The sequence below is a fragment of the Salvia hispanica genome, chromosome 3, assembly GCF_023119035.1.
Source record: "Salvia hispanica cultivar TCC Black 2014 chromosome 3, UniMelb_Shisp_WGS_1.0, whole genome shotgun sequence".
Taxonomy (NCBI): Eukaryota; Viridiplantae; Streptophyta; class Magnoliopsida; order Lamiales; family Lamiaceae; genus Salvia; species Salvia hispanica.
In genome coordinates, this window is record NC_062967.1 from 28,731,498 (window position 1) to 28,746,238 (window position 14,741).

At 36.5% G+C, this 14,741-nt stretch overlaps 4 protein-coding genes across 5 annotated transcripts; 3 read left to right on the forward strand and 1 right to left on the reverse strand.

Annotated features, from left to right (window-relative positions):
• The first annotated feature begins 631 nt into the window (after positions 1-631).
• On the forward strand, positions 632-3,004 carry LOC125216219 (protein BASIC PENTACYSTEINE4-like). Its single transcript, XM_048117877.1, has 3 exons — positions 632-826; positions 1,656-1,779; positions 1,875-3,004. The coding sequence occupies exons 2-3, from the start codon at positions 1,711-1,713 to the stop codon at positions 2,706-2,708; spliced, it is 903 nt and encodes a 300-aa protein (XP_047973834.1). The 5' UTR covers positions 632-826; positions 1,656-1,710; the 3' UTR covers positions 2,709-3,004.
• Positions 3,005-4,113: 1,109 nt separating this feature from the next.
• On the forward strand, positions 4,114-6,062 carry LOC125216362 (protein BASIC PENTACYSTEINE4-like). The gene is made up of 3 exons (XM_048118051.1): positions 4,114-4,323; positions 4,930-5,003; positions 5,080-6,062. The coding sequence occupies exons 2-3, from the start codon at positions 4,944-4,946 to the stop codon at positions 5,896-5,898; spliced, it is 879 nt and encodes a 292-aa protein (XP_047974008.1). The 5' UTR covers positions 4,114-4,323; positions 4,930-4,943; the 3' UTR covers positions 5,899-6,062.
• A 270-nt stretch (positions 6,063-6,332) lies between these two features.
• LOC125212059 (INO80 complex subunit C) lies at positions 6,333-8,565 on the reverse strand. The gene is made up of 4 exons (XM_048112096.1): positions 8,411-8,565; positions 7,635-7,813; positions 6,861-6,928; positions 6,333-6,665 (listed from the first exon to the last, which is right to left on the reverse strand). The coding sequence occupies exons 2-4, from the start codon at positions 7,804-7,806 to the stop codon at positions 6,534-6,536; spliced, it is 372 nt and encodes a 123-aa protein (XP_047968053.1). The 5' UTR covers positions 7,807-7,813; positions 8,411-8,565; the 3' UTR covers positions 6,333-6,533.
• Positions 8,566-11,251: 2,686 nt separating this feature from the next.
• Positions 11,252-14,624, forward strand: LOC125215820 (bZIP transcription factor 29-like). Of its 2 annotated transcripts, XM_048117388.1 has the most exons (6): positions 11,252-11,326; positions 11,486-12,814; positions 12,918-13,050; positions 13,142-13,226; positions 14,012-14,264; positions 14,356-14,624. In XM_048117388.1, exons 2-5 carry the CDS (start codon positions 11,565-11,567, stop codon positions 14,245-14,247), a joined length of 1,704 nt encoding a protein of 567 aa, XP_047973345.1. In that variant the 5' UTR covers positions 11,252-11,326; positions 11,486-11,564; the 3' UTR covers positions 14,248-14,264; positions 14,356-14,624. The 2 variants fall into 2 exon arrangements, with proteins under 2 accessions (XP_047973345.1, XP_047973344.1); XM_048117387.1 differs by having other exon boundaries at positions 14,012-14,624.
• The last annotated feature ends 117 nt before the right edge of the window (positions 14,625-14,741 follow it).

A 14,741-nucleotide genomic window follows, 5' to 3' on the forward strand; every position in this document is an offset into this window, starting at 1 on the left:
AAACACTACACAACAATCTATAGATTGTTGTATAGTGTGTCGTATATTGCTGGACAAGAAAAATTGTTGTATAAAGACCAACAAATTGCTGGCTGTCTTTTTCAGATTTTTTTTTTGCCACGTGGCAGCTTATTATTCGTCCACTTGTACAAATGATTGGCTAGGAATAGTGGTATGGTGTTATTTTAAGGGGTGGTGGCACCCTAATATGCCTCGGGACTCCTATTCCACTAACCTTTTTCCATCCACTTTTCTTAACATTTCTTAAAACCAGTGCCGCCAAGGAATGAGACTCCTAGCGGACGGAGGGAGTATACTTTTATTAATATTTTTTTATTATCCCTAAAATATTAATTTAACTCTACTAGTTACTCAATCTCATTAATCTATGATCTAAAATGAAATGCGAGGAGTATCATGGGACAGAAAGAATATAATCTATTGATAAAACAAATTTATAAAAAAAATACAAATTTTAATGTACAACAAGTTGAAGAAAAATTCAAATAAAGAAATGATTAAAAAAACTTACTTACTTTTATTTAAAAATTAATAAAATAAAATTTGATTATTTTTATATTGAAATAGTAAATTTTGGGAATAGTACAATTATTTAGATTTTTTGCAATAAAAAGAAGTAGAGAGAGAAGGCGAAGGAAAAAGGGGTTTTCTTCTTCAGCTGAAAAAAATTCACACTTCTTCAACTGCTCCGCTTTCTTCTCCGGCGACTCCGCCGCCGCCTACTCCACTATCCTCGTCGGAAGATGTGATCCACACTTCTTTTCTCTCTCGCGGTGTTTAATTTTTCACTGTTTCTCTCTCATAAGTAAGAATCCAACTGCTTCTACTCTTTCCGCGCATGTACATGTATGCATAGGATCTCGAAATAATTATGTATAATTAATGTTTTCTGAGCTCCTTCTGAGATTTTCCGTCTGATCTATTGTAGCAGGCATCCGTTTTGTTTTCAATTTTTGTTTAATTTGTGGTTACGCTTCGCTGACGAGCTGAGAATCCGAGATCTTGTTGAGTTTGTTTGGATAATTTGTTGAATTCGTTTAAATCAGGTCTAGTGTTTGTTTTGTGTGTGTTGATTCTCCCTGTGATAATCTAGTCTGCGAGGATATGCTTTGACCTCACATTACCAGCGTGAATGCACCAAATTAAGAGTGGCATTGGCGTTTCTATGCTGAAAATATTTGTTCTTTCTATGTCAGTCATAGTTTATCTGAGGATTAATTTCTATTTCGAAAGCAGCATTCAGTGATTGAATTTAAGTTTTGGATGAATGAGTATCCATCTCTAAAGTCCAAATGAAGGTGATTTACAGTGATAAATTTCAAATTTTTTGGTAAGGCATTTGTATTAAGAATTGTTGGAGCTAAGCACTGAATTGGAATTAATCTGTTGTGAGGCTCGGTTAAGCTTAAGCATAAGCTTGTGTTGTGTTTGTATCCGTTTCCAGTTTTGAGTTAGCTATAAATTGAAGATGTTATATGCTGATTTTTGTGTTTTCGTATGAGCTTGAATTTGTTGTTGAAATGGAATACTCTGTTTGGTTTATGTGTTTCGTGTTTTGAGTTAGCTATAGATCAAAGATGTTGCTTGTGGATACGATCTCTGATTTTGTTAAACGCCATTTTTTCCAACTGCAGGTGAGTTCTTGCCTTTGAGACAGTTTAGTCTTTCTAGCATTAGGTGAGGAACGAGATGGATGAAAGCGGACGAGAGAACACAAGACAGAGGATGGATGGCTACCATAAGGTGCCAGTGCCACAGGTAATATAAATTAGCTGATTTTCTCCTTGAATATAGTAACTAGCCAAGAAATTTGTTATTTACCATTCTCAAACATGATGCAATTGCAATTGCAGTGGAATCCGATGCCCCAGTATCAGATTAAGGAGCCAATTGCATTCCAACTTAATTCCAAACTCATGATGCTCTGCAACGAAAGGGATGATGCCACACGAGAGCGAGACAGAGCACTGACTGAGAAGAAGTCGGCTTTGGATGAAAGAGACGTGGCTATTAAGCAACTAGATGCAGCAATCGCAGAGAGGGATGAAGCCCTAAGAGAACGCGACAATGCCATTGCTGCACTTCAATTCCATGAGAGCACAATGAACGATCTAGTGAACAGTAGTGCACGTGGATCTAAGCGTGCACATCATCCTATGAAAGAAGATTGCATACGTGACGCATTTCCAGTGTCCCAGGTTCCACACGAATCTCCAGTTCCAAAGAAAGGGACGAGGGCGAAAGCTAACAAGGATGCTCAGGCGAGATCTGCTAGATCACCAAAGAAAGTGAAGAAGATAGGGGAGGATCTGAATAGGCAAGTCAAAACCGAAGGCTACAAGACTGAATGGGATGCTCAGGATCTTGGTTCCATGAACCAGATAATGTTTGATGAGTCGAGCATGCCAGGGCCCGTTTGCTCATGCACTGGAGTTCCCCGGCAGTGCTACAAGTGGGGCAATGGGGGCTGGCAGTCTTCATGCTGCACCACCTCCCTGTCGATGTACCCTCTGCCTCAAATGCCGAACAAGAGGCATGCACGGATGGGAGGCCGGAAAATGAGTGGGAGCGTCTTCAGCAGATTGCTCACGAGACTGGCGGAAGCCGGGCAGGATTTGTCGGTTTCCGTTGATTTGAAAGAGTACTGGGCTAAACATGGAACAAATCGCTACATTACCATCAAGTAATGTTCTTCCTCGGTTTCGGATGAATTAAGCAAGGCCTCAAATTGGTTGAGTTACATTTCACTTCTTGATGGCCTTTGGTTGTGCACTTTGTTATGTGGGGTTAGATTGGAGATGCTAAGTAATGTTGTAAATTTGTAACATTTCAGTTTGGGTTAAGAGTTTGTGTGTTTTCGTGTGTATCGTCGATCCAAACAACTTAGTTGGGAAGACGTTTTCTTTCCAACCAGTTGGTCGGAGGTTCAAGTCTTGTTGTATGACTATGGGATCAATGAAAAACCATCATCGATTCTCGCAAAGTTTTGATAAATTTGGAGAAAGTAGGTTGAGGAAATCGGGCATTATTGTGTTGCTGTGATAACGACATGATCCGATGAACCCAACTCTGAACATGATACGTACAGGAAACACTCGGACACGATGAACATGACCTTCTTCATCAAAATACAATCACAACTTCCATGATGAGTACATTAGTGGCTCGATAATGATATGAAAAAAGGCCCGATAACGTCATGACATGATAAAAAAAATTAAAAATCCAATTGCACATTATTCTATAGTCATACAAAGCCTAAATATTAAGTAATAGAGTCCTATTATCCACAAATTCACTCTTAAAGACCGAACCACCGAACCCTACCAAATTAGGGCTTTTAGATCTAGTTTTTTATGGATAAGATACATAAATTTATAAATTATTTTCGCCTTCATCACGAGCCTATTTTAATTCATCTGAAGGTAAATAAGTCATACTAACATGTTACGAAGATTTAACTTCGTTCCAGAATATATTACTTCATTCTAGTAGGTTTTTACTTCATTCTAGTAGGTTTTTACTTCATTCCATTAGGTTTTTACTTCATTCCAAGTACGTAAATGTGGTTTCGCCGTCGCGTGTCGTTCTTTCTCTCTACAATATCTATCACCAACGTCATGGCGCTAATATGGTTTAATAAACACATGGAATAATGTAATAAATTGTTGGAATGAAGTATGTGTAGAAGCATTTGAAGTACATAATGAAGTAATAAACCTATATAATGAAGTAAAATGGGCTTGTAATGAAGCCGAAATTTTTTTCACAGCAGCACATCTCATCAAAAAAAACTAGATCTAATGGCCCAGATTTGATCTCTAGTTCGGTCTTTAAAATTGGTTCGACATTGATCACAACTCTATATACATTAATACTCAAATAAACTATAATTAGTAAACTAAAAATTACGTAAAACCCAATTTCACACGATAAAGATCCAACAACGACATGATAGACAAAAGTCCAATTTCACACTATACAAAATATTATTGTGCACAGTGTGACAATTCTAAGAAATCATATTAAAATATTTTATTAAATTTTTTTCTGAAAGAAATTAAATAAATATATATAGAGAAAAAAAGGAAGTGGAGAGGTGAAGTAGAGCAGGTAGTGTCGGGAGAGGGTTTTCTCTACGCTTCTTCAGTTGAATTTATTTCACACTTCTTCAATTGCTCCGCCTTCATCTCCGGCGACTCCTCCGCCACCGCCCTTGCGTCAACTGAAACCTCTACGATGTGATCCGCCGCTTCTCTTCTCTCTCCTGGTGTTTAATTTATCGCTGTTTCTCTCTCATAAGTAAGCATCCAACTGTTCCTTTTTCTCCGCGCATGTACAAATACAGTATCTCTAAAGCTTCTCTATGATTATTATTTCCTGAGCTCCTTCCAAAATCTTCGCTCTATCTGTTGGAAGTAGTGTTTATCCTTTTTTTTAATTTTCCTATTTTTTTGTTTTATTTGTGGATATATTCATAGCTTACGAGGTGAGTTTTTTTTCGTAATTGAATGCATTTTTCGTTGAATTAGTTCACCAATTCTAGGGTTTGTGATGTGCTTTGACCTCACATACCAGTGGATTTGTCAAATTAAACTGGCATTTGGTGTTTCTGTGCTGAATTTCTGAGGTTAATTTTCTTTCGAAATCATAATCCTTACCTTTTGGAATCATTGCTGCATATTTCTCGTAGTTGTTAAAGTTTGAGTTAGATGATTTAGTGATACTTTAAGTGATGAATTTCAAAAGTAGAATTGGAATTCATCTGCTGCAATACTCAATTAATAGTGAAGCTGATTTTTGTGTAAACAATGAATTGATATTCATCTGCTGCAATACTCTGATTTCGTCACACACTGCACTGTTGTTTCTTGATCACGACATAGTATGTAACGTTTCGAGCATTAGGTGAGTTGCGAGATATGGATGAAAACGGACGAGAGAACAGAAGGCATCGGATGGATTATCATAAAGTTCCACAGGTGATATTTGTTATAGTTTCTCAAACACGATGCATTGGTTGAACTTACTTTCTTTTTCGTGCATATACGGTTGCAGTGGAATGCAATGCCCCAGCATCAGATTAAGGAACCAATTGCTTTCGGAATGAATGCTAGACTCATGATGCTCTGCAACGAACGGGATGATGCCATAAGAGAGCGGGACAGAGCAATGGCTGAGAAGAAGGCGGCTTTGGATGAACGAGACGCTGCTGTCAAGCAACTCGACACAGCAGTCATGGAGCGCGACGAGGCCCTGAGAGAACGCGACAATGCCATTGCTGCCCTCCAATTCCACGAGAACACAGTGAACGCTCTATTGGTGAGTAGTGCACGTGGATCGAAGCGTACGCATCATCCTACGAGAGAAGATTGCATACGCGATGATGCATCATATGAAGCTCCCGTTTCAAAGAAAGGGACGAAAGCGAAAGCTAACAAGGATTCTCCGATGAGATCAGCTAGATCGCCAAAGAAAGGGAAGAAGATAGGGGAGGACTTGAACAGGCAAGTCACGACTGATGGATCCAAGGCTGAATGGGATGCTCAGGATCTCGGTTCCATGAACCAGATCATGTTTGATGAATCGAGCATGCCAGTGCCCGTGTGCTCGTGCACTGGAGTTCCCCGGCAGTGCTACAAGTGGGGCAACGGGGGCTGGCAGTCTTCGTGCTGCACCACCTCCCTGTCGGTGTACCCTCTCCCCCAAATGCCAAACAAGAGGCATGCGCGAATGGGAGGCCGGAAAATGAGTGGGAGCGTCTTTAGCAGATTGCTTACGAGACTGGGGGCAGCTGGGCAGGATCTGTCGAGTCCCGTTGATCTGAAGGACTACTGGGCTAAACATGGAACGAATCGCTACATAACCATCAAGTAAACTCCGTAGCAATGCTGTTTGTTTGGAGTTGTGTTTCATTTCATGATGGCCTTCGTTGTGCGCTTTGTATTTGTAATATATGGATTTGATTGCAAATTGGTTTTGTAATGTTGTAATCTTTAGTTTGAGAAGAAGTTTTCATCCTCTGAAGGAATTTTATTTTAGTTCATTTTTCAGTTATCTGAACCCATAAAAAGGATCAAATGGTACAAAGCAAAATAAGAGCATTAACGATGGCATAAGTTATTGTTGAGATATAAATATATACAACATGTGACCAGTGAAAATAGAATTTATCTAGAATTAAATCAGTCATATGGTATTTTAACACTAAGGAGACTGACAGAGATATATTGTTATGGCTCAAGTTTTTTAGAGTAAGGGCAACGGAATAAAGGATAAGAATAAACATAACCTCTAGTCATGAGCAATAGTGAGAACCGAATGACTCCAACATATATAATGATACACGAAAAGGGTAACATTAAGGACTCCCCAATGAAGGATCATTTTTTTCAAACAAGTATTCCTCAATTCTAACAAAGTCTGAGAAATATAAGACATGTCTGATTGTATCTATGCAAACACAGCATGATTGAATACATACAAGCACAAGTTCCTTGAGATCTCCACCGCTACCTCAGGACAACTGCAGCATTTCTGAGAGCCAAGTAGCGTTGGACGTAGTCGTTTGGGAGAGACCTAATCACCTTGAAAACTTGAGCATTGGCATACCGAAGCTTGGTTCTTGGATCAACGTAAGGTGCCTGCAGTTTCATTCTAGAACTCAGTACTTCATAATGCATCAAACAGCAGACATCATAACACAAACCTAGCATATTTAGAATAATCATGTACTATTAAGCAAAACAGGGTACATCAAGAATTACATGTGTGTGTGTGCACTAATGTAACTAGAGCCGAAGATTAACATGAAATGTCGATATGAACATAAATATTACCTCATATCCAGTTATATCACAGATTCTTCTACATGGATGCATAGATGGTGGTGTTTCAATGTTAACATCTGCAAATAACAGAAACAAGTATACATTTACCCATTCCATTCCCTCTCAAAATAATTAACCATAGATAGTAAGAAAAGCACTATGTATGGCCGTGATTCTTGCAATTCTTTGCCTAATGTATATGCAGCACAATACTGTAGCTAAAATTGTTCCTGAAACAAAGTTTCAAGTTTCTAGCAAGGTATATATCAAACTAAGACTGAAGAGTATGCCAGCATGGAACATACTTTCTCCAAATAGCATATCCAGATGTTCGGTTTATGCCGAGCTACAAGACAACACTACATACTTCTCGAACTATTTCAAAGCATATACATGCAAAGTTCGGATTCATTTCAATCTTCATCTATAGTCTGGAATCGCTTGTTAACAACTTATTTAACCAAAATTCAGACACTACTGAGAGTATGCCCTAAAATGGTTCCTGAAACAACGTCAGCGTGAAAAACACTTTCTCCAAAATACATAGCCAGTTTATGCCAAGCTACAAGAGAACACTGAATCAATAATATAGAACTAATAAGACTTTTCCAGATTTCGGCATCCTTCTCAACCTATTTCAAGATAGTATATACAAGCAAAGCTCGGATTCATTTCAATCTTCATCTATTATCTGGAAGCCCTGTTAATGGCTTATTTAACTAAAATTCAGAAATTATAAAGATGATTCAAACACAAAACTAGCATAGGAATGCAGAATCTCACAATTAGGTTCCTCGGGAGGATAATTCTGGTAATTCTCAGCGGGAATAATCTGCTTGAGCTGTTTCCACCTGACTCTGGCTTGCCCTTTCGGATACTTATCGTAAGTCTGAATCTTCTTAAACCACATGTGAGTTGGCAACACCATTTCTGCTTCCACCACTTCAGGCTCCATCTCCACTCTGGACCAAAAATTATATACTTCAAACATTGGTAATTACAAAGAATACGCAAATTTGTCTTTTCAGTTTATGAAATTTGCAATTAAATCCTTCTATTTTCGAAGACATGTACCTGATTTATGGAGAATAAGCAGAGATAAGAGAACAAGAGAGAACAAAAAGGAGAGAGGCTGAATTAGGTTTTCATTCTGCATTTAATTATCAGTGTAAAATTAGGCGCTGAAGATGAACAGAATTGCCAAAATGGATAAATTAGATTGGAAACAGCCTCATCTCGGTTTTAATTCAAAAGCTGTCGCGTGTTTGTAATTAATTAAAATTCATTTCACAACAAAATGCTTCAGCGTCATTGAATCCAATACGAAACCTAAGCAACATACAGAAAACTCATACACTCCAACACGGCTCGATTATAACAAAAAACGATCGAATTCTGGATATCATAACTAGATTCGAGATAAATCGAATAGCGCATGAATAATTGACGCACAACCATAGCTCTAAAACTAATTCCAGCATCCCTAATTAAAAAAATCGATTACTCATATATAACGAATGGATCCTGAACGTTAATGTCATCACAAGAATTTAACGAACCTTCGGGCGGCGCAGACGCCGTCCTTCGTGAAAAAGGACTTTAACTAGCGGCGGCTCGGGAATTTAGGCACGGCGGAGCTCCGGTGATAGATTTATTGTAGAGAGAGACGTATTTTGAACGATGAAGTTCGTTAAACTAAATGGAATTGGGCTAATTCCTAACGGGCCCAGTATACTCTTAAACTGGCCCATTTATCGATTAACAAGCGGTTGACTTTATAACGATAAATTTAGGGATATTAATCGACTCGTTAAGTTTCAGATCAATCTTATTTGGATTGAGGGTCAAGAGCGTATGTTTCAACCATTAAATTGAACTCTAATTTAAAAACATGAAGTATTTTAAAATTCAAATTATATCTTATTCAATTGAAGTTGACTTTTTCAATACATTTATCTACTATAGTAGTATGTTATTATAATAAGAGTGAATTACGTAAACGGTACTTGATCTTTCACTTTCGCACATAAATGGTACCTAATTTTTATTTTATATCGTTTTTGGTACCTATTAATCACATTTTTGGTACCTGATGTAATTTTCATCCCAAAATACTCTCTAAACAAATTCATTTTTCCATTTGTGTCATAAAGGGTATTTTGAACATTAACAAAACTAGTACCAAAAGTGATATTATAATACATTCTCTCATTCTCCTCACTAATTATAGTAACATTATGATTAATCAATATAAATATTATTATTCTAATTTTATAAATTAATAATTAATTATTTTTAATATAATTTAAATATATTTAATCATAATTATATTTAATTATTATATTATATTACTATTATAATAGTAAAAACTAGTAATAATTAATAAATAATAATAATAATTTTATATTAAATTAATAACTAATCAATATAGTTTTAGTCAAAATTTAAAATTGTGAATTGTATTCGTAATGATAAAGAGTGAAATATTTTTAGTTAGGTGTTTCAACCCTAAATTGAGCATAAATAATTTAATTAAAATATTCAATTAATTTAATTACTTTAAATAATTAATTTAATTAGGTGTTTTGTTATTGATTTATATTATGAATGCAATTAGATGTATGTATAAACACTAAAAAAAAGAAGAAAAAGAAGAGAAAAGAAAAAGAGGAAACATAAACTAAGGAAAAAAAGAAAGAAGAAAGGAAGGAAGATAAAATACTATAATGAAAGAAGAAAATGAAGAAAAAAGAAAGAAGAAGAATAAACTAAAGAGAAAAAAAAGGGAAAAAAAATTCACATATTTGGTTCTATTTGATTGAAATTTCCAAAATATCCTCCATAACAAAAAAATCACATATTTAGTACCTAGGGTTATTTTTATCATGGGGTACCAAAAACGATATAAAATAAAGATCAAGTACCATTTTATGTACGAAAGTGAAAGATCAGGTACCGTTTATGTAGTTCACTCTTATAATAAAGCCTAGTATATATTATCTCTGTCACTGAAAAATATAAATTTCGAAACGACACGAATTTTAATGCATAATTGCTAGAGTAAGAAAAATAAATTTAAATTAAGAGAGAGGGAAAGAAAAATGATTAAAATAAAAGAGATGAAGAGAAAAAAATAGTAAGACTAGTTTTAATGGATTGCGAAATCCACGTCTTTACATAGAAGATTTCTATTTTAATAGTTTCTATTTTGAGGGACAATATTAACTGTAAAATGACATGTTAAATAACTCGAAAAAATAGACAATAGTGCACTTAGGTAATCTGCCGGGCTATTACATCAGATTTCATAAATCGAACTATAATTTTACAGACCAAAAATCTATATACTTAACTGTAAACATAACGGATTATTGAGTCAGTCTATGATTTTAAACTACATTAACATCCCAATGATAATCTATCAGTATAGAGGACTATCAAAATTTGAAGTTATGTTTTACTCCCTCTATCCTTCATTAACAGTGTAAACCCAAAAAACACTACCTACGTCTATAAAAAATTAGACTAATTTTATCATTTTATTAATTTCAAAATATAAAAACTTTTACACAATTAAGTAGTAGTACTACAACTAACAATATGGACCCATATTCTACTAACACTATTTTTGTTTATTACTAATACTTTTTTCACTATTATCTCTTACGGGGAGTGTTATATTGTTAACTAAAACTAAATAATAGCCATTAGATATTTAAATTAAAGGCCTAGATCATTAACCCTGAAATGTCAATACGATCAACAAAAAACGTCAATAAGGCCATAGAATTAATTCCAAAAAATATTAATAGGGATATTAATGTCAATTAACTATAAAATTAGTTATAACTAACTTTTAAAAGAAATCCCAAAGCTTTAAATTCACATAACATATATCAAATTAAAGATAATTTTATAAGGATTCCAACGATATCATACATGCATATGTTCCGACGTCAAAATTTGAAAAAAATTTAGAAATTTTTAATTTTTTCGTATTATGCAGAAATGTTAACATATTATATAAAATATGTCAATATAATACGTGTAGAGAATGTCAATATAAACAATGAGTTAACATTCTTAAAGCGTTGTGTTGACATTCTCAAAGCATTGTGTTGATATTTTTAGAACACTATATTAACATTTTCATCTAAAACTCTAATTTGAAGTTTTTTTTTTTTTTTTTTTAATTTAATTAATAAAAATGAAAATTACACGTGGTAAATTATAGACCACACGTTTTGTAAAATCCTATGACTTTAAATTAGTTGTAGTTAGCAATTAAATAATGAGTTAGCATTTGATCACAGCCGCTCCTGTGTTTTCAAATTAATAATTAAATACTGCTACGTGTATGTTCTCAATATTCAAGATTTAATGATTATACATATAAAAAACTCATTGTTAAATTTCAACCCAAAAAATGCAGCGGATAAACTCTTGCTGAACCACCGCCGTCGAGCAAATCTCCGGTAATTCACCTCCACTTTTTTTTTTAGCAATCGTTTTTCTGTTCTTCAATGTACTAAGTTAACTACACTGATCGCGATTTCGTCGATTAAATTCGTATCTCTATTCAATTGATTCGTCTCTGACGAGCTGGATTCGTTGTTGATTTTGAATTCGATTAGGTTTCGCGATCTGAGCTTCGATCCACAAAGCAAGCGTGCGTATGCTTGAGTGAAGTTATTTAGTTTAGAGCTTGAAGAAATGGCGGGCGAAAACGAGGAAGATAATGGCGAGACTACGCAGAGACTCCACTCCTCATTCGGAACTTCATCATCTTCGCTTCACCACACTCTTCCGCTGAATCAATTAAACATACCTCAGCTCCACATGCCTCAATTTCGCGGCCAGATTCGGCAGCAGCAGTCGCCTAATTCGTGCGGGGAAAGGGAAAACGGTGGGAAAAGGTTGGGCATTCCGCCGTCTCATCCGCAAATTCCTCCGATTTCGCCCTATTCGCAGATCCCGTTCAATCGAGCTGGAAATCAGCAGAATTTTAGCACTAGTCCAGGGCCATCGCATGGGCGATCTTTGTCACAGCCGGCATTTTTTGCAGTTGATTCGCTTCCGCCGTTAGTTCCTTCTCCTTATCGAGAGGCGCCTTCGAATTCTGTTTCCGACCGAATTTCGACTGATGTAGCTATGGAGGAGATGGAGGGTGGGGGTGGATCGCATCATATGTTACCGCCATCGCCTTTTGCGAGGGGAAGTGTGTGTAGAGCTGGAGAGAGTCTCCCTCCTCGTAAGGCTCATAGAAGGTCCAGTAGCGATATTCCGTTTGGATTTTCGAGCATTTTACAGTCTTCGCCTCCGCTTATGCCTTTGAGGAGTCCTGGTGCTCTTGATAGGTCAGGAACCCAGCCAGTGCAGTTGGTTAAGAGAGAGTCTAGTTGGGAGAAAGTCGAGGGGAGTGGAGAAGGGACGGGGGAGAGAAAATACGAAGATGATTTGTTCTCTGCATATATGAATTTGGACAATATTGATGCCTTCAACTCATCTGAGACAGATGACAAGCTGGGGAATGAGAACCGGGACGATTTGGACAGCAGAGCCAGTGGGACAAAGACAAATGGAGGCGATAGCAGTGATAATGAAGCGACTAGTAGCGTTAATGAAAGTGGGAGCAGTGCTCAGAAACCGAGAGTTTCTACATTGACTGAGAGGAGGGAAGGGATTAAAAGGAATGCTGGGGAAGATATTGCTCCAACCACGCGACATTATAGAAGTATCTCTATGGATAGTTTTATGGGAAATATGAGTTTTGATGAGTCGCCCAAAATGCCTCCGTCTCCTGGAACAAACCAACTCTCACCCACCAATTCACTTGATGCCAATACGAATGGTTTCAGCTTGGAATTTGGGAATGGGGAATTTAGTGGTGTTGAACTTAAGAAGATAATGACAAACGAGAAACTTGCTGAGATAGCCTCAAGTGATCCCAAGCGTGCAAAAAGGTAATATTGAATTCTTCTCGACTGCCTTAGCTGTATGCTTGTTGTATTCTGTATAAACTTGTAAATGTTGTATCCTTGTTTAAGCACGTCTGTGTTATTCTAGGATCTTAGCTAATCGCCAATCTGCTGCTCGGTCAAAAGAGCGGAAGATGAAATATATTGTGGAGTTGGAACACAAGGTCCAAACATTACAGACTGAAGCTACTACATTGTCTGCCCAACTTACCATGCTTCACGTAAGCGCCTGTTGAATTTTGGATTTTGTCGTGTTTGGTTGTTTTAGAGTGGTTGCTTTCATCATTACCACTTGTTTTTGTTTGCATTCAGCGAGACTCTACTGGACTTAGTAGCCAAAACAATGAGCTGAAGTTTAGGTTGCAGTCCATGGAACAACAGGCTCAACTGCGAGATGGTATGGCTCTCCATTGACTCTTCACCCTTTTCCATTGCACAACAAAGTAAAATAAGTTTCATTCTAACGCAAAAGATACTGCTCTCCCAAGCTGTCAACAATGGCCTCCAAATTACATTTCCTCGTCCCATATTGCGGTGCTTAGTTACTTACTATAGTAAATTGTAGTACTCCATCAAGTAATCACAATTATCATGTCTCATGAGAAATATGGCCTATGAAATCACAATTTCCTTTTCTTCTGAGATGTGATTGAAAATTTTATCGGTTCTGAAATTGGGTATGTTATTTTGTGCAAAATTTGAGGTATGCTATACATTAATAATGCTCGAGTTTCATAATAGTCCAACATTATAGATGTGAATTCCATTTTGACGAACTGATAATGTTTCATTTTGTGTAGATTTACTTAAGTGTGTCACTGTATCTGAGAAATTGGTGATGTTTGCTTCTTTTTTCTCAACTTTTTCTGCTAATATATACTGATTTTGATGTGGCAGTATTAAGAGTTTATATGCTACCCTAAAGCTAAGTTAGTTATTTGTCTATCATTATGCTTGCTCGGATGGATGTTACTCGAGTTTTGAATGCATTTCTAAATCGCAGTAAAATTTGGTAGTCTCTTTTTCGTGGTTTTGCTCTTAGGAAACGTACACGTCAGACTTAATTGTGCACATACATGTTTGTAGCTGTTACTTCTTTTTTTTCCGTGATCGTGGCTATAAGTTATATCTTCTATATCCCTCTTTACCTTAACACGAAATCGTCTTCTCATCTTCTGACAGCACTGAATGAGGCATTGACGGCAGAGGTTCAACGTCTGAAGTTTGCAACTACTGAATTAAGTGGCAACCCCTTGAAGTTTCAGCAGTACCCTCAGATGTTTCAGTTACGGCACCAACAAGCCACACAAACGAACATGCATCAGTTGCAACAACAACAGCCACAGCAATCACAACAAGTGAATGGCAACAACAACAAAAACACCACTAAAGACGAGACAAAGCAATACTCGCCTTAGAGGAAGCCTTTCATGAGGTAATATCGTCTCTCCTCATCTTCACCTACGCATACAATACATCTTCGTTCCTGCCTGTTTAAATTTATGTTCAAGAATCACGTGCTCTAGGAAAACTGTCGCTCCTAGCAAACGAGCCCTGGACTGCGATAATTTTCCTTGCCAGCCACCTTCATATCTCCCCATCTCGAGTTACATTCCTTCTTCGTATATAAGAAACATGTGTCGACATTGTGCTGTGACATTCTATTCTTGTAATAGTTTGGAGTAATTTATTTGAGTTTTCTTTATAGATCCTTTGAACATGTGTTTTTGTCGGATTGATCTCTCAATATTTCGTGAGATGCCTTTAATAATGGTTATTTTTTCATTTGCTTTTAGAGACTATTTTGTGTGGATTAATACTTCGAAAAATAAAAAATTGAAATAGAAAATTGAGGGTCTAATTCAATACAAACGGATTTTAACTGCATTTATCGAGTACTGTATCTGTTAAT